The following is a 23,139-nucleotide window of genomic DNA, read 5'->3' on the forward strand; positions in this document are numbered from 1 at the left end:
CGCCATCACGTGTCGTATCTGAGAAGCAGCGAAGGATTATCTTGATCTCCGGTAAAAGAAATAGATAGAGCGGTGCAGAGGGACTGTCGGCGCCGGCATGAACGCATGCGCTTAGTCTCCTATCAGTTTCTACGAGTGCGGATAGATCGCGCTGCAATGCAGTTGGGCCACCGCTCCCGTGTTCCAATTACTTCTGATCGTGACTATACGTCTTGGTAAAATAACATAAAGCTATTCTAAGATGCACCTACATATATCTTAATTTAACGCAGGGAGGGGAAATTAGTAACGTTCCGAGTTCCGGTTCCTTTGTTGGTACTTTTGAAACAGTAGAACTAGGAAGGCAGCCTTCTACACATCAGTGTTGCAATGTCGCAGATCACATTTCTTTTGTTATTAGATATTTATACTTTAACTAGGCATGTTTTTGCATCAGTGCTGTTATCAAACATGTAAACCTTTTTTTTTTTTTCTAGGCATGTTCTCGTATTTTGTATTTTATGCATTGTGTTCTAGCATGTACGCACTTCGGTGCACCCTCTTGTAGGCTCTTGGGCTGTTGAGGGGCACCGCAAATGTAATAAATAAATAAATACGGTCTTTTTTTTTTTTACTATGGATCCTGAGGTGAATACGAGTATTGTGAGGCATTTGGCCACACCCTCCCTTTCGTAAAGCTCTCAGTGAAGATAGTTGCTATCGGCTATTTGAACACCCGTGGACCTGTGCACTGAGCACTTGTTATACGAACCCTTTTGCGCCCCTCGTGCGTTCGTTTAACCGCCAAATGCGCCCGCGCGCTTTTTTTTTTTATCCTAGACCTCAAGCAGTGAGAACACGAGCTTGGCTGCATCGTGATTGCCCATACCCTGCGTGTTCTCGCTGCGTTGTTCTTCTGATCGGCGCGCCCAATCCCTGCGCTCCCTCGAGCCAAAGACGCATTTTGACACAATTGCTTGCTGCATGTGCACTGGCACGCTTTTAACTTAAAACACCTTCTTGGACTATCCGTCATTGCCTGCCTTGAGGTGTACCCGTTATCCTTCCAATCAGAGCCAATCATAGTTCGGCCTTCTGGCGTCACCGCCACTGCGGCGCAGGAAGCAGACGATCTTGCGCTTCGTATAATCAGTAAAGGCTTAAAAAACGCGGGACGTGGCGTGACCCAAGCATATTGCTGTTATTTCGCAGCCAATGGGATTGGGGCATCTGGTAATAAGAGCGTCTAAGAAGAAATTCCCAACGAAGAAGCCGGAAGATAATGAACCCTATCCTCCGTTTGTTAAGCTGCCAGTCCCTATAGCTAGTAATCGAAGGATTACTGTGGCTGGTTCCTCATACTTCAAGTTCAGAAAAAGATAATAAAGAAAGAAGCACCAACAGTTGTTTCTATTTTTTTTTTATTCTTCCCTTTCAATCAATGATGGTGATCACTTTACTAACTCGACAACGTGCATACGTATTGTACTTTCGATGTTGCGCGTTGATTGCTTTTTCCTTAATTTTGTATTTTTGCGAAGAGCGCGTGTTTGTCTCTCATGCGCAAAATACAACATCGTGAAAAATGCTGTTGATCAATTTAGTCTGTCTCAGATATGAAAAACGTTGTGTAAAGTTTTATTGTTCCACTTTAAAAAACAATACTGTTTGCACAACTTTTCTGGCTTCTCTGCCGTTCCAATTTTACGGGAGTATGCTAATGGTACCTTTCGGAAACCCAAGAGCTCTTCACCAGTGCATGTCACAAAGCATACGCGATGTATGAAATGATGTATATTGTGTAGACATATTGACCGGGACTTAATCTTTGAATTTCAAAATGAAACATTCAAAGCCTGCGTTGTGAACCTTCAAGGTTAAGAGAAGTCGTCTTGATGAACCACCATTTCAGGTCGTAGTTGGTCGATAGAAGCGCAGCCTGAAAAAAAAAATAATAAAAATAAAATAAAAATGAAAACGCATATTTTTTTGTTCCAATCCTTTTCGTATAAAACATATTGTACTCAATGTTACCATGAACTTCGAAGCAAGGGTAACGTTTTAAGTACAGCTGCAACGGAAAAAGTGTAGCACAAGTGACCGAGGACCGGAGCGGCAAAACCGCGGCACGCGGCGCTATTGTTCCCGAGCGCGCCGATAGCGAGAGTGACAGTCACGTTGTATATCTCAACCTGGGGGTGGCCGGCAGAAAATTGAGGGATAAGATAGGATTTAAAACGCGGGCTTTAAGACGGGGTGCTTTCTGCCGGCCGCCCCCGCGTTGGGGCATTGAACGTGACTGTCACTCTCGCTATCGGCGCGCTCGGGAACAATAGGGAGTTTTCGTAGATCGTTTTCGCCGTCCCGCAAGGCCCTCCGCAACCCGCTACGATAGCGGGAACTCCACAGTCAAGGCTATCGGCGTGCAGGCGCAGTAGCAACTTCTTCGTTGCGGAACGCTTAGCGGAAGGGGCAGCGCGGTCTACGAAAACTCCCTAATAGCGCCGCGTGTCGCGATTTTGCCGCTCCGGTCATGGGTCACTTGTGCTACTCTTTTTCCGTTGCAGCTGTACATATCTGCTGAAGCTAAATTGCATATCATATACAAAATAATATATATATTGTTAGCATGATGATGCCGGCAGCAGAAAGGACAGGAGACGAGGCAATGGTTGAACACAAAGGATTGAACAAGGCCCGGCCAGCACATGGCACTTAGCGCGAGATGGTCGTGCGTGCCACGGCCCCCTTCGTCGGCACCTCCTTCCTCAGAATATTGCTACCAGTATCTATCCCTCGTTCTTTCTTTGTACAGGAAACACCGACGTTTCATGCAATGCTGTTTTTCGCGTAATGCTCTTATAGTTAGCATACTTTGCGCAGTGCTGGTACTAGAGACAGAAAATCGGGCCATTTACTGTAGTGTTACGTAATCATAATACAACACTCACAGCCCATAGAAACTGCAGAATAATTGTATACAATCCGTACTTACCTTGCATATATGTTCACATGAGGCTAAGAGAGCATTTTGTTCGGTTTGCAAGCTGCTTCCACAGCCCGGGCTAGCGCAAAAAGTCAACGTATTTCAAGCCCTTCGAAGTTTGTTCTAGCAGAGTTCAGACATCGGGAAGTAAGTCTGCTCCAAGGAATGAGTAATTCCTATATTGTAGATGAGAAATTAAACCAGTGCAATACGACTGCTAGCCTGGGGTCTTTAAGGTTGCGCCATCCATGCGAGCGTAGTGACGCACTAAAACATCCCAGTAGGATACTCATCAAAAACGAAACGGACAGGGTTGGGGATTAAGCACGTGGACTTCAGGTTCTGCGGTGCGAACCTTTTATAAAGCCTTCATCTGGATCAAAGCTAAAGATAAATAAAGCGCAGTTCTGCTCTCAGGCCGCACTAGTAAAATTGAAAGGGCACGTTGCTAATACCCACACAAAAAAACATAGATGAAACATGATGATCTAAATGTGCCACTCGACTAATCAGTGACGACTTTCTGTTCCACTCGTGACATGGGAAACATCCCTCACCCATGAGTGCGAGTGCCCGATCCAGCTCTTGTCTCAAGATTTCGAGCATCTCTCTCACGCCTTCTTCACCCTGGGAAGACAGATTTACATCGAGATGTTAGAGCGCTATGGTATGTTTATTGTTACTCTTTTCTTGAAGCTTTGGGCCGTGCTAAGCCTAAACAATATCCAACTGCCCTTTAGTTCGCAGAAAGCTGAAAACTTAGCAAAGCCGGCAATTTACTAGACGTATTTTGGCGGTGAAAAGACTAGTTATAACCTCGATATCAATACGAAGGATCCAAACAATCGTGTTTTGAACACTGCATGTGTTTAATGGCTGGCATCTAAAAAAAATGTAACGCCCCCCCCCCAAAAAAAAAAAAAAAAAAAAAAGAAGAAACATTTTTACGTATTTGTTATTTTTAGCGGACTTATGTTTCGTCAAGTTTAAACAAACGTATATTTTGTTAAAGTTGGTGGGCGAGACATCGCCGCTAAATTTAGTTTCCTTCCACCCTAAACCAACCCTAGAATTTCAAAACCAAAGTAAAGCGCGCAAGTCCAACGCATTCTGCGCATAACGGTCTTATCATTAGGATGAAGGTAGTCGGCAAAATAAATGTGGCTCCGTCTAATCAGCATATGATGTGTCGATAGTATGGAGGATGACTTACGTTGTAGGCCAGCGCCCAAAGAACCGGGCGCCCAACGAACACTGCCTTGGCTCCAAGTGCCAGCGCCTTGACTACGTCGGTTCCGCGGCGGACTCCGCCGTCCACGTAGACCTCGACGCGTCCGCGGACTGCAGTGACAACCTCAGGGAGGACTTCGATCTGCAGCATCCAGAAAAATACGGAGCTTACTTCGGGAGGCTCAAAAATTTAAGTTCTTAAACTGCCCATGAAGACGAAGACGCTCCTATTCCCGAAACGTCACATTACAGCCCATGCATGTTTTCGGGCAAAGTCACGGAAAGATAAGCTGAAGCGACCTTGCGACGACCGAGAAAAAACCAGGGGCTCGCTCCGAGGCGAGAAGCTCGGTATGTAACCTCGGCGCAGGCTGTAGCCCTCTTCGCTGATACCCATTCCTTTCAAGGTGTCAGCAATCGACAGAGGCTTATTGCGCACAAGGCGCCGTGTAGCCAATATTTCGGTTTCAGGGCAAGAAATAACCAGATGGTAGAAATTACTCCTCAGACCTTTGCCCGTCGTTGGTTTGGAACGCAACACCTTAAAATTTTAGTTCTTTGCTGATCAGGTCGTCAGAGGGGAGTGCGCTTTGAATGTTTTTGTTTTTTCAAGCTAGCTGAACTTCACGTGCTCGGCCTCTAGGTTAGCGCTCAGTCGTCTTAGCTTATGGTTTTCATGAGTGTTCTTGCAAGCACGAGTCACGGGAATTGCAAGGAAATCCACAATGCATAAAGAGAGAGGTTCAATGTGACGTACAGTTGCTGGTACACCGTCCAGCTGCCGCCCACCATGGTTGGAGACCAGTATCGCCGAAACACCGCAATTTATTGCTTTTTCAGCATCTTCGGCTGTGTTGGAAGGAAAGCAATCGTCCCATTTAAAATTATCCGCAGTTTGAACGCCTATTTTTTATGGCAGCTAGGCAAGGCTAAGTGAACACGTGGAATTATTTTCATACCAGCAGATAAGTATTGAGAAGAAAAGATATGGCTCTCGAGATTTTGCATAGAGAACTAGGAATTTTACATGCCGTGTTTTTTCACGAACAGAGCCAACATCGAAACAATCTGACGTAACCTTTAAATCAAAAAGTTTTGGAAGGTGATTGAAAAGCACTTCGAACGTACAGCCGCAAATTGTGAGAGTTACAGGTCCCTTCTATCATCACTATTCAGTGATTCACAAAAAGGATTGGCATATGACACATTCGATAGTGTCATGTACCTAATGGCTTCATACATAGGAACCTTCTTTTTAGCTTTGGCATGCTTTTTGGGTATGAATTTTATACATTCCCTAAAAGACATCCTTTTAAACACCCCTACCCTTTCTCCTTCTCGGGTTGTGGCTACCATAGAGAGATTATACCCATTTTTGCCGCATTATTATGTAACAGATATCAAACTTAAATTCGAAACACAAAACGTTCTTCATTGCGTCAGACGTGGAGCAGCGTTTGCCTGCCACAATTTTTAGCGAACTTTTCTTCCGCGCTGAAAGTCGGCAAAAAACATCACACCCCAAACACGTTCGAGCCCAACTGGGACCACTTAAGAGTGGTCCCAATCAGACCGAATTCGGTAGTTACCATTGCAAATTCCTTTAGCGATTACGGGGAGCTTCGTAATGCTCTTCAGCCATGTAACCTCGTCCCAGGTCAATGAGGGATCTAGAAATCCCCCGTACGCGTAAGCCTTGTTCGGAATGTATCCGGCGAAGCTGAAAAAGAAATGCGATAAGGATTTTCATTTTGTGCTTGCTCATTTTACTAGGCGATTGTTGTAGTTTCTCGATGCTTGAAGCAGAAACACTAATATTGCTAAAACGTATTAATATTTACCAGTGAAATCCAGGACTAATAAACGCCTAAAACGCGAGCGGTTTAATTTAAGTTGCACTTTAACCCTGCAAGCATGCCTTTGGAGTGGGGATCGGACAAATTAAATTTAGCGTTTTCCGGAAACTTACTCTCTTAGGCGAAAACAAGCAAACGAATACTTTTTAATACTCAATGAACGCAGCTTATTGACCACAAGTTGTTTACACCTATTGAAACCATCTCCTTAGTTTGCATTCATGTTGAAATCTATTTTCTAGCTAAAAAGTCTGACAACGGGCAAAGTTTGCTCTGAAACCAATTCACCACGACTGACTTCCTTGGGGCTGAATGGGCATCATCAATCAAACAATGTGCTCCGGTTTTGCCATAAGCAGCCCCAATAGACTACAATATCCTGCCAACCTTCCACACAAATCCAAGCATGACGAACGGGCTGGTGCCATATTCGTGCAGGCTTATGTTTCATACGACTGAAGCAACTTAGACAGGCTTGCAATTGCACCTGCTTCCTTCCACGAGTTCAGGTGTGATGGATACGGCCTGATGCTCCGCATGCGATCATGCGCACGCCGTTATACATACGAAATGATACTAGGTTTGATGTCTGGAATTTAAAATTTCGTAGTGTATATTTTATCTCACATACATCTACGGTGGTGACAAATCCTAATGCGTGAGCGCATGGCTTTAGATAGTGCATGCACTTAGAGGGGCCATGCAACGATATTCGCTCGGAATGTTTTTGTTTTTTACTTTACACGTCTTACTGACACTATTGGGACCCAAGTGTACTCGCACGCAACGTCACTGACCGAGAAACCTCTTTGTTGCGTGTAATTTCATGAACAAAAGCGAGCGTTTTCTTTCAATATGAAGACAATGACCCACTGCCAAACGCGTACGGGCGGGCGGTGGGCTACAGTGCGTCTTCGGAGACTCCGAACCAGAGCGGCCATCTCCCCGGCAGTCCGGGCTAAGTTCGAGAGATGTGCGCTCAAGACAGATGTAGAAAAAGAACGCGCTGACGACGGATCTTGTAGATGATGCACAAATGAACAACAGGCCACAAGTGCCCATCTCTTATGGGACTGTGTGGAGATCAGCCGGGCGTGGGAAAAAACAATTCGAAAACTGCAACCCAAGCTGCGCCCGCGTTGCCTTCGGGACTGGACACATCCGAGGGGCGCACTGCAGAACCGCAAAGCCACATTAGACTCGCTGCTTGACTTTGTCGCGACAGCAAACATCCAGGACTCCATCTGATTAGTGACATTTCTGGTACCCCCCTCCCTATCCGTACCCCATTCCCCCACCCCCTCTCTCCGACGTCAGGAGACATTTAATTAGAAAGAGTCGTACGCGCTTTGCTTTTTTTTATTAATAAAACAAGTTAAATCAATCAATCAATCAATCAATCCCTCACAAAACTTGAAGACGTAGTTTGGAGGTTGCAGCGTCCCCCAATGAGGCCATTATAGTCCCCTAGTGACGATACTTGAATATGGCTCAAAGATTGGGCCAGAGCATTGCATGAGCACTCTATTTGGGCTCGTGATATTCAATAGCTCGACAAGCATTCGGTTACAGTGGCTCGTGTTCAGTCGCTCCAATGACGACAATAGCCGAACCATAAAAATGTCTGGAACCCTGCGCGTGTCTTGTGCTTTGCCAACCCTAACGCGTGGCAATGATCATCACTGGCGGCATACAATCGACTCCAGGCCACCTGGCCACTTATCTGGCTGCTAGTTGAGGGCGTGTACGCTGCTTGTTTTTATTTAATATTTTCCTGTGACTTCTATTACGTGTCGTGAAGAACGAACACGTGTTTCGTAGGTAATTAAAGTCAGGGGTTCGTTCTAAGTTGTATTTGCGCAAAGTACGAAAATCGTTGCATCGCCCCTTTATATGCGCGAGTTCTCGCGATAACACATCGTTCCTGCTGACCAATATTCACATCCCTCTATCTTACTCTGCACTCTGGAGATTTCGGAGATGGAATATAGGTGGCCTTCACGACGCATCAGTATATTGTATAGCAAACAACAGAATCCAATTATGTTGTTTAGACCTAACACAATCCGGAGACAGCAAGAAGCAAAAGGCGACAGGCACAAAAAAGTCGCGTTTGCTTTTTTTTTTTTTTTTAATCTCGGGGTTGTGTCATATCTAAACTACACCAGCTAGTTTTTACGCCCTCACTTTCTGTTCATTGTGTCTTTTTTCCCCTTTTTTTTGTTAACCGCACGCGGGTAGCAAAAAACAATTCAGCAACTTTGGTACGCCCATCTGACACGATATAGAAAAAGTGGTTCTATGGAGCCGATCGTCAATGAGCTAACTGTGTAACGTCACTAAAAAGATGCCAAAGCCTGTCGAACCTTATATCAATAAAAAATTTTGGTTTCGTTAAACTATTTTGCCAATATCGGGGTGTTCAGTGATTCTAGGTTTGACCATTTCGGCCTGATTGAGCTAGTTGTTACATATTCGTAAGTCACACCTACAAAAATACAATATTTTCGGTGAGCCGCGCACAGGGAGCTTCTAAGAAGAATTTTAGCGGGTGACAAATTTAATATTTTTTGTAATTTTTTGACAACTAATAGGCATTTTGTGTTTAGCTGAACAACCTGTGATGCAATAACCAATTACGCATCTGAATGAGTGTACTAAAGCAAATTTGTTAGTCAGTCGTTTTGTCCTCTTCTGGCCATTCTTCGTTTTTCTCTATAAGTTCAAACTGACCCTTACCCAATCTGATAAGTATATATTTCTGGCGCAATGTAATTAACTTTACGTTTCAACGTACTTAGCAACCTTCGGCGTTTTGAACTTGTTTTTGATACGGGCAATTTGCTTTCCGGCGATGGGCATGTCAACTGTCAGTACAAGGGCCCTGTATCCGGCTCTTTCGGCGCGTTCCACAATGTCTCTGGTGATGCTTCGGTCCTTGAAGATGTACAACTGGAGCCACTGGAGCCCGTCCGGTGCTGCCTTCTTCACGTCTTCGATAGTGATGCAGCTGAACAATCCCTGCATCAGAAGGGTTCTTGCACTCTGAGCAGCTGGACGGGGGAAAGAAGGTGGTGCACTTTGGTTCACTGTCGATCATAAGCTGTTAGGCTGCAAGATGAGCGTCACGCGCTTGCAAAACTCGCGGTAGCCACCCGCGCAAATCCTTACAGCATTTGATTGCGCTACCTGTAGCTTAGAGCACGTAGGCTTCTGTCACGCTGCTAATATCCTATCGTGCATCAGGCAATTTTCAGAATGTTTTCTTGCGCAAACTGAGGAACGCTACTTTTTAGCAGATTACGGGTACGGGTTAAAAGGTAGCATGAAAGTGTTCCACCCCTAACTTTCTTGGACTTCAACGCCTCGCCGCATGCACTAAAATTAAAAATTTTAACTCAACAACCAAAATTCCAATGTTCCCCGGGAATATTTTACGAGGCAGCAATAAAATCTCAATTTGCTGTAATTAAACTTTTGGAGGCGTATATTTTTTATTGCAGTGCTTTACGAACGTCTTTTTTTTATTGAATTCTATGGGCCACGTTCACAAAATTGTCAAATTCTGCTTTTCTCGACAAAAAATCGTAATTTGCTCGAGGACTGTAATTTCCTGGGTATCATTTAACAAAATCAATTAGAATTTTGATATTTTCTTGAAAAAGGTCTATTCCATGGAGTGTCCCGGGAAGTTGGCCATGCTGCTTGATTAAGGCTCCACAGAAAGAAACTAGATTACGTTTATAAATTCCTTTAGTTATATATATTATATATATATATATATATATATATGGGTGATTTCATCTCAACTCAGGCACGGATTTAGGGTCGAATTTTTAATTTTGACGAAAAAAATATATGTTTTGGGGCAATTCCTATAATAAAAGAAGACGCAAACGGTTATTTCGTCGGATTTTTTGTTCTCAAGTTATGGACCGTTGAAGCGGTCAAGGTGGAAATTGATGTTTTTCCAGCCTATCGGAAGTGCCATATTTCACTCCATCCCTTTTCAATACTTTTTACGCTACATCAATATAACTTTTTGGGAACACTCTAGGCATAGGCGTTTTCATGCTAATTAAGCGTCTAGGTCATAACATTCTTAATGATTTTTTTTTTATTTGTCAAACCGCCTCTCTGTGACGATATTTGTCAAAGTCCAGCAAGCTGTGCTGTGTGACCTAATCAACATATTTTTATGATCTTTATATCACCGCAAAGCGCCAATTATGCTCTTTTTTTTAGTATAATTTCAATATTTTGCCACAAGTATATATTGCGCTACATGTGCCTGAAAAACGAATATTTCGAAAAACTAGCAAGTTTGGAGTCGATTTTCTAAAAAACCCCACTTTTTATTTGTTTCCTTTTTTATTCACAGTTAGTTAATATAGTAGTCTATCAGGAACTACCAACAGAAATTGTAATATATTGTTTGTGTGGCCGCTATTAAGACTCGAATCTTGTGCTATGAGCGTTTTGAACGGGACTTCGCACAGGCGCTCTGCTGAGCAGAATTTTGGCCAATGTAAAGTTTTCTATTTAATGTTAGTATTTACCACAATATCTGAGCGTAAAAGCAAGTGAAGTAACAATATTTATCCTTACAATATTTATTTACTTGGCACTGGGGTGATTTGAAAGGAGTGTGAGCTTCGCATTATGTATTGACGGAGAAGTACGTAACATCTAAACTCACGGACAAACTTAAGTCACGAGGGAAAAGTCGAAGTAACCTGGCATGAATCACTGCAAATAGAAATGAAACCTAAACACATGACTAACGCATTTGAAGCCTTACACGCCACGAAATGCTCGTCTTTACACGCCACGAAATGCTCGTTATTTTACGAAAGAGCCCGTATGTGCACAAAATAGACCGTACTTCCTAAGCGTCAGATACTAAATCGCACATATGTATATGCACTGCATATCTGTTTGACATAAGAAAATATGACAATTACATTTAAAGTTCGGAATTTTAAACTCAAGATGCGACACGTAACCAGAGAAGGGAAGTAATATTTCATGTTGTAGCCTAAACATGTTCATTGCATAAAATATATCAAAATGTGTTGACCAAATGTCTCATATACTCCTAATTAACATAAAATACACTCAAAGTTAATACAAATATAAACTTTAAAACGAATTGAACACCGCCAAATTCCGTCTGGTTTACGGATAGACGACGCAGTACCTTTTCAATACTACGCGGCGCTGATCACACAAAAACAGAGATAAACACCTGGGATAGGGATAGTCATCTTTCGACGTAGCACATTTCGAGACAATAGGTTGATGCGATTCTGAGCCAGCTTTCGCTTTGTCCAAATTGCCGTCAGTTCAGTGTCAAAGTCTATGGCGCGTCGTCTGATCACACAGCGCGCACTCACAGGGGGACAAGGATGAACGCACTGTTGAAACGGTCCGGCCTTTTCACGGTCCCACCATTTAGCTCTGTCTATTCTGGGGTTTGGTAAACTCTTTCTAGGACCACATCACCTCCCCCTTCCCCCATTGCTTTGCTCCACACATGAGAAGATTGGATGCCTTTCGATGGGGTTACCTTCTCCCACTCCTTCCTTTTAGGCTCCCGATAACGAGACAGCTCCTCTTGGTCGATGAAGAGAAGCGTTATCCCCTTGATTTTCTGGCCGAGAGCTTCAACGAAAGTACGCGCGTTAGTTATGGAGCTCAGTTCAGTTGTTTTCAAGTTATGCAGTGACGCATGATGCTTCAGCACACCACCCACTCCATCGCACGCGCTTTTGCCGTGCCCTGACGCCGAGTATATCCACCTGCTGACAATAAACTTCTTCTGAAATTCGTGTAATTGGTGCCGATTTTTGAAATGGCTTGGAGCGCCGTCCGAAACATAGATTAGCTCCAAAAAAACGGGCAAGAGTTCCTCGAGCCTGTCTTCAATCATTGTGAGCGCAAAGAGCGCGTGTGCAGAATCATGACAGGTATCGTCACTCACGACGCCGAAACTTAGTGTTCCCTTCGTGGTCGTCGCAACGCAGGTGAAGATTGTCACCATCTTGGTTTTCCAGTGGTATCCCTGCACTGCACGTTGGAGCACAATACTCCAGCTTTCGGCGAAATCAATGTGGAGGACTACGACAAGTGGCTTCACATTTGCTTCTTCAAGCCATTATGCTCTCTGTTGGGCGCGCCGAATATAATAGTGGGGTATGTATTTCTTCGTCCACTTGTTGAGTTCGTTAAGAAAAGCAGTGGCCTCCAAATGTTTTTTCACCAACTCGCCACCAGATTCCCACAGTGCCAACTCCAGTTCATCTTCAGCGCTCATCCCTAGCATCTCGAGGGATATGTCCTTCCGGTTCGAACAGGCTTCACACCTCAGCAAGAAGCAGTTTTGGGAAAGATTTTCACAAAGAAAAATTTTCTGGACGTCTTCAAAGGTCATGGTCTTCCCCGCCGCATTTGACAGAGATGTCAGACAGAGTATGAAGTTGGCGCAGCATACACACACACACTCTTCATGTACAGGGTGTTTCTTAACCCACTTGGGCCGAAGAGAATAAAATTTTGTTAGGCCCATTTTTGACTCGGGATTGGCCGCCTTGAATTCTTTGTAGGTTTCCCTAATAGATCTCGTCATAAATCGCTTCGTGACGAAGACTTCCTGACCATCAATAAAAAGCCTTACGACATCCTCCTTGTTCGGGCTTTGTCTTGAGCAGTCTTTCACATCTGATGTGTAGTAAGTCAACGCAAGAGCGACATCGTTTTCGTTGAGAGCATGTCCTTGGTATGGGTCAGGTGACGCCCAGACCCCCATTTTTTTTTTCAGCTTTCTTGATTGGTCCAAAGCATGCTTCGTCACTTCAGGAATTGCTTTCAGGATATCTTTATTTTTGAGGTTAGATGGAAAGAGAGTTAAGAGGCGGTAGCGTTCTAGCTGCGACGCGCTCTTGACGTAGGCTGCTCGTAAATTGCTGACCCAGTCGGAGAACGAGGAGCATGGATCTTCTTTGTCTGTGCCCGTAGATTCTCCGTACACGTCACTTAGTTTACGACCAATTTTCTTTTTGAAGTCCGCGGTTATCTCGGATTTTTTTCGCTTAACTTAGCCGGTACGACTTCGTGGGGTCACGCTAGAAGGGAGTTTAAGTGGTGTCACACTTACTTCGGCAGCATCAATTGCTTCAGACACTCCTTGGACCAGGGCCTCCTCGTCAACAAATGATCTGTCCGCTGGTTTCAGGGATGATGACGATGAGCTTGATGACAACATTTCCTGTCCTTGCTTATGTTCTTCAATCTGACCCAAGAACATTGTGTAGCAGTTATTGCACAGAACATCTCCAGGGCTTACGCGCTGGGCGTCCTCAGCCGGTAGAACTTGCTAACTTAGGTTTAGCTCCGAGACTTGACGAAAATGGCGTCCGTAAAACACTCTTCTCTTGTGTCTCCTTGAATAGTCGGCGCACACTTTCCGGTCTGAACTTAATAATGTATTAGCCATGGCAGTAACGAACACTTCTGGCTTTCTGAAAGCAGGAGCAGTTTTAAGTTCATCCAGCTCAGACAGCACGGAGGTAGAATGAGTACCAGCTTTCCGCCGTGGCTTAGGAATTCAAGAGCCAGAAAGGGACAGAGAAGGCTATTATCAGTTAGACGAAGTGCGAAGATTCGGCTTCCTTTGGGTCCCCAATCTTCCCGTCGATCCATACTTAAAGGGGTCATGAAACGCTTTTCCAACTTTTTCCTGTTTCGCTTTCCTCCTCAACTCATAGATCGCGCATTCCACCAAGCAGTTCAAGAAGACGAAAAGAAGGGAGGCCCCTCTCGCTCGGAGAGAGCCATTGTCCCCCTAGAAGATTAGCCGCTCGCTCAAAACTCGGATAAAAGTTTCTTTCCCTACCCCGTTCACCCCTAAGCTGACAGTGCTGTGGAAGCTACGTGCACCTTGGGCTAGCCACACTTTTGCCACGTGAGCGTGGCAAATGTGGCTGCAGAGAATGAGGTCAGGTGATGAAACGGAGGCGGCTGATTGGGCCGGCAAGCGCGTAGCTTCCACCACAATGTCAGCTTAGGGGTGAAGGGACTAAATGAGGTCTGGTTTCGTATGACGTCAGTTTGGACCCGATGACGCGCTTTTGGGACTGCGGATGTATCACAGTAAAAAGGCAGCGAGGTTACGAAGGGGACGAGGTACGAAATAGTCCGCTGTGTTTTCAAATTTTCGCACTGAAAGTCAGGCTTTTGACTTTCTACCTTTTTTCTTTTGGCCCACTGAACGATGTGCTATTAGTAAAATTCCAATCTAAAATGATTTATCCCAACCCAAAAATCGTTTCATGGGCCCTTTAAACATTCGCTCTCCGCCTAGCGCGTAATCTGAGTGCCACGCAGCAGCGGCGTCTCTTTTAGTGTTCGCGGATTAGTGGCACGGTTGTGTTAGAAGGACGAGGAGATGAGCTTGGAGAGACAGAGGGGGGCTTTCGACGTAAACTCTGACCTCAAACGCCTGTTCTCCCGACAATCAGGGTTTCCGTGTCGGTCGCATCCAAAGGCATAATCCTTAGAGGCTCCAGGACCCCGACGAAGATAGAGGCGGTAGCCCCGTGATGTTCAAGATAAAGTATTCTATACACGCCGCCTGACTGGGGTGGCATCTGTAAAATTTCGGAGCCGAAAGCAAAAGGCCTCAGAGGACTTCTCTAACGATCTGCATTCCCCCGTACTGGGAGAAAAAGATGCGCTCGCACTTGTGAATACGGACTTCTAAGTAACTTTTTTTAAGAGCACTACTCAAAATGTTTTTTAATGTTTATGGTTGGATATTAGGTAACGGCTAACGATAAATAGAAAACCTTATATAGGCCAAAATTCTGCTCAGCAGAGCGCCTGTGCGAAGTCCCGTTCAAAACGCTCATAGCACGAGATTCGAGTCTTAATAGCGGCCATACAAACAATATATTACAATTTTTGTTGGTAGTTCCTGATAGACTACTATATTAACTAACTGTGAATAAAAAATGAAAAAAATAAAAAGTGGGTTTTTTTAGAAAATCGACTCTAAACTTGCTAGTTTTTCGAAATATTCGTTTTTCAGGCACATGTAGCGCATTATATACTTGTGGCAAAATATTGAAATTATACTCAAAAGAAAGAGCATAATTGGTGCTTTACGGTGATATAAAGATCATAAAAATATGTTGATTAGGTCACACAGCACAGCTTGCTGGACTTTGACAAATATCGTCACAGAGAGGCGGTTTGACAAATAAAAAAAAAATCATTAAGAATGTTATGACCTAGACGCTTAATTAGCATGAAAACGCCTATGCCTAGAGTGTTCCCAAAAAGTTATATTGATGTAGCGTAAAAAGTATTGAAAAGGGATGGAGTGAAATATGGCACTTCCGATAGGCTGGAAAAACATCAATTTCCACCTTGACCGCTTCAACGGTCCATAACTTGAGAACAAAAAATCCGACGAAATAACCGTTTGCGTCTTCTTTTATTATAGGAATTGCCCCAAAACATATATTTTTTTCGTCAAAATTAAAAATTCGACCCTAAATCCGTGCCTGAGTTGAGATGAAATCACCCATATATATATATATATATATAAAAACGAAATACATTAAGGTGATTTCTTGTTTACGCCAACTCTGTTGTACCATGCGAGTACTCTGAACTACAAGCTCACTCGTATCCGTCGGAATCTCTCGTTATAGATTGAAGAAAACAAAAACGCTCAAAATGCCAAAAAGTCACGATGGATGCTGCACGGAAGATGCCTGTGCCGAGACATTGATTTTCTAACCCCTGGCGGTGGCGGTCTCCCCGTCTCGATGCGCCAGATTCTGGAAAGCTGTTGGCGAGATTCCAACTGGCATGGACACCACTTGATCCTCCAGCAGGGTTACCTCCATGTTTCTCTGGGCCACGTCACGGAGTACCCTAGGCCTTAGGCGTAGTCTAAGTACGCGGGCAAAAGAACGAAACGTTTGGAAAATAGTAAATATTAAGGTGGGCTAGTTGGATATGCATATATTACTAATAAATAGCGCGAAGGTCAAGTACACACTGACAGAGAAGACGCTAGACAAAAATACAAAAACAAGTACGAAGGACAACGCCCGGCTGTGATGCCCTACATTCACCGGGTATCACACAAAATAAAAACGCTGGCTTCCAGATCTGACATCCGTATTGTATTTTAAGCACCAGACAATCTAAAAAAAAACTTTGTTCTAAGGAAAATTCTCTTCAGGAACGTCACAATGAATGTGGTCTGCAACAGAAGCAAACATATATACCTTGCCAAAGTCAGGTTATGTATGAAATACTTTTCACCTGTGGCAGAATATACATAGGTCAGTCAGGCCGCGGAGTAAACACCAGGTTATGAGAACGTCCTTCTTCACTCAATTGAACACCAGCGGGACATCTCGGAGCGCACATAAGAGACTGTAACTGCGAACCGATACTAACAGAAACAACGGTCGTTGGAAGGTACCAGGAGAAAATATCTAGATAACTATACGGGGCGATGATTATCAAAGAAAAGAAAAACTCGTGCGTCAGTGCGCCAACAATGGTATTAACGGACAAATAACTTAATTAAGTTTACCTTTCTACGTGAGGTTGTTTCAGTGGATTACTGTCAGCAACTTCTTTTTCTTTCTTTCTGACATTTCCTAGTCATTTAAAAAAAAAAAATTAACTTCCTTTTCCCATTGAGGCAATTTTATTTTGGGAAGGTTACTACATGCTAAAAGGAAAGAAGAGAAAGGAACGTTACTTCTTTCTATTCTTCGGTATGAGTATCAAAACGACAGTTGTGAGTTAGCGCTTGTTCCGTCACTGTGTACTTGACCTTCGCGCAGTTTATTATTAATGTTCAAGAATTAGCTTTATTTGCTGCACATTAGTTGGATGGGGCTCAGCCATCTTGATTGTTGGTTGGCCCGAGTCACATAACATAAATGGAGGGGCAACGGTGCAAAGGTTTATCAGAAAGTTATCTCGTGAAACACCAAGTACAACCATCTGGAGCAGGGGACTAAAGTTCTTAAAACCATAATGCCATCACTTAACTATCAAACAAAATTTCAGTGAAAAGAGGGTAAAAAGGAGGACTTATATATTAGGCCTACTTGAATAAACATTTGAGTATCACAGGTGCCAGTCATACAACTTGCCTCTCTGTCAGTGCAGCGATTTAATAAATAGGACTAATTTGAGGTTCATGCTAACACCATCGATAATCACAGGCCTCTACAAGCAATATCATCCACCAAATCTTAAGACGCCACTCATTTCCTAGCACTTAAAAAAATCAATTGTTTTACCTGTGGTACGCCATCTTGTTCTCACGCAGCGTCTGCTCCGTGTCTGCACCGCCGTTGAAATAGCCGGCCGCGGCGATGCTTAGTTTCGAGCAGCCGAGACGTTCAATGTCGTCCACTGTTGCCACTAAGTCATCCGTCATGGCATGCTCGGCTGTGGTCATCTTACAATAAGTATTCTAGTTGCAAGGGACTTCTAGAGGACCCAATGCTCTGCAATGGATAAAGGCCGGCTGCTGTTTCGTCGAGCTGTGGAACACTAAATGCCTGAAACGCATGCGTTATTATTATTTTAAAGTTGAGTGGTTTATGTTAGTTAATAACTGACGGGACAAGGCAGCTGAAAAACACGGTATATATCGCACTCCCAATTCCGAATTTTCTGTTCCTGAGAAGCATGTGTGGCTAGCATAAAGCAATGCGCCAGCTGCAAAAATATTGCACACTGCTGTGAATATCAGAGCGTCTTGTGGACGTCATGACGTATTTAGCTAGGGTGACGTCCAAAAAGAAGCGCTGTCCGCAGACAGCCGAAACGAGCAAGCACCTTGTGAGGATTCCTTCTCGATTTCTCAGAAGACTTTGCCCGGTTTCTTTTCTGCGAAACAAAATATCCGTATAAAGTGAAAGATCAGTGATACTAAGCACGTCTTGAGTGCACCTGTTGTTTAAATCATTTTGACGTCAGATGAACCAGAAAAATAAATACAAACATTTCTTAGAAATGTTTTAGTGCTTCTAAGTGGCTTTTATTACCACGTATTTCATATGGGAATCATATTATAGATCATGATAGAAATACTTCAGCTGGCGTAACGCTGCGCCTCGGCCGAAGAGCCCAAGGAGGTTATAAGTACTAGGAGGGGGCACGTTGCAATATTGGTGAAGCCTAGTCATAAAAAGTTTAAACGAAGTTGTGGCCAACATGACCGCAGATCTCTCTGGCGATTGGTGCGCGTGACATGTCACGTGCGAGATGGATGGTTGATTATAAAAGGATTCATTGCAGGCTTGCGCGAGGCTAGCTACGGCGACGTAATGTGGTCATGTCGAGCTGATAAGTGAGGAGAGTAAGGAGGAAAATAAGAGTCTAGGCGTCAAGGGAGCATGGCTTGTGGAGGCTACAAGGTTGACGTCATACCCTCTCCTGCCCTTCTATACTCCTTGGAAGAGCCACAGTGTCGAAAACCGGCACGGCCTCCCGAGCCTCCCGGTTGGTGGCGCGCCCTGGGGACGGAGCGCGTCAACAACTCCGAGGTTAAGGACGCCGTCCTTTCATGAACGGTAGCGAGCGCCGGGTTAGATATCAGATCGGGCCGGAATAGCAGGCCCGACCCTACCGGGCCCGATAATGCCTTGGCCTGAAGCCGTCCCGGGCTCCACTGCCCTTTTCGGCATTAACTGAACGTGAACCCGGCCCTCATCACGCCGAACCAGACCCAAACCCGGCCCAAGCCCAACTGTGTTTTCTCTTAATCCTACCTCTGTTTTATGACTCCGTTTATATTGAACAAGATTGGCAAATTTCGGAAGTAAAACACATTTATTTCAAAGGTCCGCACAGCCATTTTGGTTACTCAGCCTGTTTCTAGAACGATGATGCGTGTTTTCAATGTTTTTTTTTTTTTTTCGGCATTGATGCAAAGCAAGAAATAGAAATTGACGTTTTGGACCTTTTAAAGTATCGCATATTGTGCCCGAAAATGAACGAAGTTGATTAATTCAATTTTTATTTGATTAATTGGTAGCAAATAATCAAGTTATGTTTTTTACTTGTCATTCAGCCCTTAACACACTGGAACGGAGCATGAATAATTTAGCGAACAACACGCTTAAACAAAATGGTATGCACTTTCCCGCGGGACGCGTGGTGGGCTAGAGAAGATGGGGTAGGATAGAGCTCAGAATGGGACTATACTTGAAATGTGCGAGGTGCTCATAGAGAGACAATAGCGATAAGCGTCATGGGGCTCATTTTTATCAGTTCCATACACACGTTGTATTTTTTAGGTGTAACCCCATCGTGAGCTTCGTCATTTGTTAAGTTCCTTCCGCAGTTCTTATTGCTTGACTGCATGCTCTGCTAGGAAGTGTGCGCATCGGCTTTTTTCAACCTACACGCCATGTGTAGTGAAGCGCAGTAATTGATGTTGATAACTGTGTCATAGACCAGTGGTTCTGAAACATTGATGTTTCAGGGATAGCTTGTGGATCGGCGGAAGTGATGAATCATCGGTGTGGCTAGAGGAAAAGGTCTGGGGTAATTATCTTTGCGAAGGGATGAAGGAATATTTTATAGCTAAGTGCTCGTGTAAACTGCGATTCTCTCACTGACATATACAAAAAAAGTATAAAGTTTATTGCCAGGTTCATTGAGGAGCAATGCTTCCAAGATCTTAGAAATGCCTTCGCATTTGCCACGGCCTCCCATTTGATAAGCACTGACCTAAACCGTTGGCATTGTTTAGCGGGCTTTGTATACAACTTAATGACCCGCAGCACAATATTCAGATTGACACTTTTTATGTTAAAACAAACTTTCCACACTTTGCTTGGTTTTGGAAAAAAAAAGAAATCAAAGACGTTTACAATTTTGTGTAATGCGAAATTAGGCAACACCACCTAGATGGAAAGCCGCAGCGCTTCCCTCTCTCCCTTCAAGGAGCGTCGTCATGAGTAGGCTGAACTGGTAGTGCGCTTCTCCGCAAGGCTCCCCTTGACAGTTGGCTTCTTTGCAGTGCACGTTCTCTTTTTTTTTTCCTTTCCCTCTGCGCTCAACAAGGCGTAAAAAAAAAAAAAAAAAAAAAAAAACGTTACGGCGTTGCGTTTTTTTTTTTTTTTTTTTTTTTCTTCCTAACGGTTGTAACTTGTTTGTCGCGTTCCTTTCTTCGACGGCTTTTTTTACTTACTCTTGCGGGTTGAGTCACGTGACAATAAGGCTGGAGGAATCAACTAGAACAACTCTGGACGCGAGTAGGTTTTTGGACACCGAGGGTCAGAAGTCCAACTCTCGAGTGAGATCGAGCACATTTTGGAATGTCCTCTCGCGGCCTCGTGTGTGGACGTGAAAGCAGTGAAAGCTGCTTTTCGGTTGTCGGTTCGTGGTCGGTGCTGTCATTCGGTACAGATGTTGTTTATCCGTGCATTGACGGAAAACTGGATGTGAAAGTGTCCATATTTGAATTTCTGCAAGGATGACTACGAAAACGTGGACTATACAGCGAATCGATGGGAAGATCTCGCTCCTTGACGGCATGGCAGGGTAAGAACTTATTAATTTTTATGATCGTGGTTTCGTTTTTTGTTTTTACTTTTCGCTGAATGCATGCTTGGGAGTGATTTGGTTGTGGCCTGGAAGCAACACATTCAAATGCTGGCGCTACTTGCAGGTGCAGAACTAAATAAAAATGACCCGATTTATGAGTTCATGTTGGAATGTTTTCGCAAGGTACGCAAGTGATAGGTTACCGCGGTTGCAACCAGCACATCAATTAAAAAGCAACAAAACAGAAGTAGATTGTCTTTTCTGCGTATCCTCATCGGAGCGCAAAAATGATCCGCTGCAACTAACAAGTAAGACCTATATTTTAGCGGGTCTCTCAGCAGTAGTTTGGAGTGCACGCAAGCCGGAATATGGTTCATTGATCAGTTATTTATCCATACACCAGAGCCATATACTAAAAATTTAGCTGGAGTTGCTTCAGGCTCCCCAAGGAATCCCACCACGCATCAGGAAACTCTATTAATTATTATTATTTTCTGTACCTGGTTCTATGTGCTCGTGCAATAAGCATTATTATTATTATCATTATTATTATTATTATTATTGCGCATTCGGCACATCAAATTCAAGAATAATTTTGATGTTTGTGATCCAAAATACCAGATCAAAACACTGCCAGTGTTTTCTCTCAAATACGGGACCACTTCAGCTTAAGAGCATTCTCCTCTTTTTTTTTTTTTATAACCATTTTTGATTACATTATCTTTCTCTAGGTTAATATGATTTCCTCCTTTTTCGTTCTATTTCCTCCAGAAGCGGTCACACATCCCGGATACTGCTTTGATGAACTCTGGCTGCTGTACGGCCTCCATGGGACAAGCTGAAAACTGACACCTTAGAAGAGTACTTCGGAATGTATAGGCAACTGGCTTGCTTCTAATATCACGTGTCTACAAGGCACATTTGCGAAGATGAAAACAGAATACTGCTGTGGAGCACAATGTCAACGGTCACTACAGCTAGCAATGGAAACTAGAAAGATCTTCCCAAGCGAGCGGATACTTGACGCCCTACCTGCAACGTGGTATACCTGCAATGTGGCCCTGGGCTGTAAAAAAATAAGGCACAGCCTCCCGGCCTTGGGCTATGTGGCCAGCTGTGCAGTCTACACCACCTTAAAAAAACCTAAGGGGCGAAAAATGCAAGGTCGCGTCGACAGCACGAAACAAGTTGGCTACAGTTCGCTCGCACAGGAAGACAAAGCTGGTGTAAATGCTGTAGCGAAATGAATGTTTGCATTAATGCCAAGAATGCCAAACAGAAGAAATGAAAAGCTGAAACTCGATCAAAGACACTCGCTGCCAACCGTCATGAATGTCAAGAAGCGAACTCGGACCAAGGAACAGTATGTCTGACGCCTGTGATGATGAACCCATCGTGAGTTCGAGCTGAAGCATGTGTTGGACTGCAGTGAAAACTTTCAACTGAGGAACCTTTGTTGCAAGATAAGCTAAGAGGTCAAGGCTAAACAAATTAGTTCGTGTCCGGCCAGCAACATGCCTGCGCTTCATCATCATGCAAAGGCAACTGCTCTCTGAAGTCGGTGGATCTCTGTGTGTGTGTGCAGATAATCGGTGTCCTTGTAGCAGTCTGTTGGGTATCTTGTGGTGCTACAACGGAAATGCCAACATGCTGCACAGATATTGTGTGTCTCGGTGTCACATAATCTACAGCATCTAAGATGCATGTGTGTAAATGTTTTTGAAGACGGATATTTTCAGAACTTATGGATACCAGGACGCTCGTTTCGCAGTGTTCAAAGGTGACCAATTTCTTCTTTATGACTCTTCTGCATTGTAAATGCAAGCAACTTTGAATATCAAGCTCCCATGCCCACTTCTGTTTGTGTGCAAAACTTGTTTTTAGCCGCCCTAACTGTGTCGTTTCACAGACTCGATACTGTCGAAGTACATCTGCATATGGGGCAACGCTCGGGTATTACGGTACTTTTTTTGCAAATATAAAGTTTTCACATTATGACATTGCCAAGAAATAGGTCACAGGTGTTTTTCAATGTAGTAACCAGATAGGTTGCTTGCTGCAAAACAAGTACTATATTTGAACAGGCAGAGTGCTTTGAATTGCTAAACCTATGCAGGTTGATCACAGGTCTAAGAAAAGTTTGCCAAAATATGTGCAATACATTTTTCAAACTATGTGCAATACATTTTTGAAACTATGCGCAATACATTTTTCAAACTATGTACAATACATTTTTCAAACCAGCACATCACAATTTTAGAATGTTATTACTTTTATACTTGTCTGGCAATTTGGGTCCCGTTGCTGTTGCATCAGATGTCCCTAAGGGTAGTGCAGTGGCGTCGGAAGTATTTCTGAGGTGGGGGGGCAACGGAATTGGGGTGGGGTGGGGTGGGGGGGGGGGGGGGGGGGGAGGGATGAAGCATCTAGAACAGTATGGATATATAAAATCGAAACGCTCAAAAAACGTTTATTTAGAACGAATATATG

General features: G+C 43.9%; 1 protein-coding gene across 1 annotated transcript; it reads right to left on the reverse strand.

The window, feature by feature from the left end:
* Positions 1 to 1,856: 1,856 nt before the first annotated feature.
* Positions 1,857 to 17,548, reverse strand: LOC120838917 (hydroxyacid oxidase 1-like). Its single transcript, XM_040209054.1, has 8 exons — positions 17,388 to 17,548; positions 15,857 to 16,011; positions 8,849 to 9,104; positions 5,785 to 5,915; positions 4,953 to 5,044; positions 4,179 to 4,337; positions 3,523 to 3,592; positions 1,857 to 1,918 (listed from the first exon to the last, which is right to left on the reverse strand). The coding sequence occupies exons 1-8, from the start codon at positions 17,546 to 17,548 to the stop codon at positions 1,857 to 1,859; spliced, it is 1,086 nt and encodes a 361-aa protein (XP_040064988.1).
* Positions 17,549 to 23,139: the final 5,591 nt, after the last annotated feature.

The sequence above is a fragment of the Ixodes scapularis genome, unplaced genomic scaffold, assembly GCF_016920785.2.
Source record: "Ixodes scapularis isolate PalLabHiFi unplaced genomic scaffold, ASM1692078v2 PGA_scaffold6__148_contigs__length_123643588, whole genome shotgun sequence".
Taxonomy (NCBI): domain Eukaryota; kingdom Metazoa; phylum Arthropoda; class Arachnida; order Ixodida; family Ixodidae; genus Ixodes; species Ixodes scapularis.

Coding starts and splice junctions, on each gene's coding strand:
- LOC120838917 (XM_040209054.1), bottom strand. CDS start 17,548: ATGACCACAGCCGAGCATGCCATGACGGATGACTTAGTGGCAACAGTG. Junction 5,916..8,848: donor AAAACGCCGAAGGTTGCTAA/GTACGTTGAAAC, acceptor TTTCTTTTTCAG/CTTCGCCGGATACATTCCGA. Junction 3,593..4,178: donor TTTGGGCGCTGGCCTACAAC/GTAAGTCATCCT, acceptor CTGTCTTCCCAG/GGTGAAGAAGGCGTGAGAGA.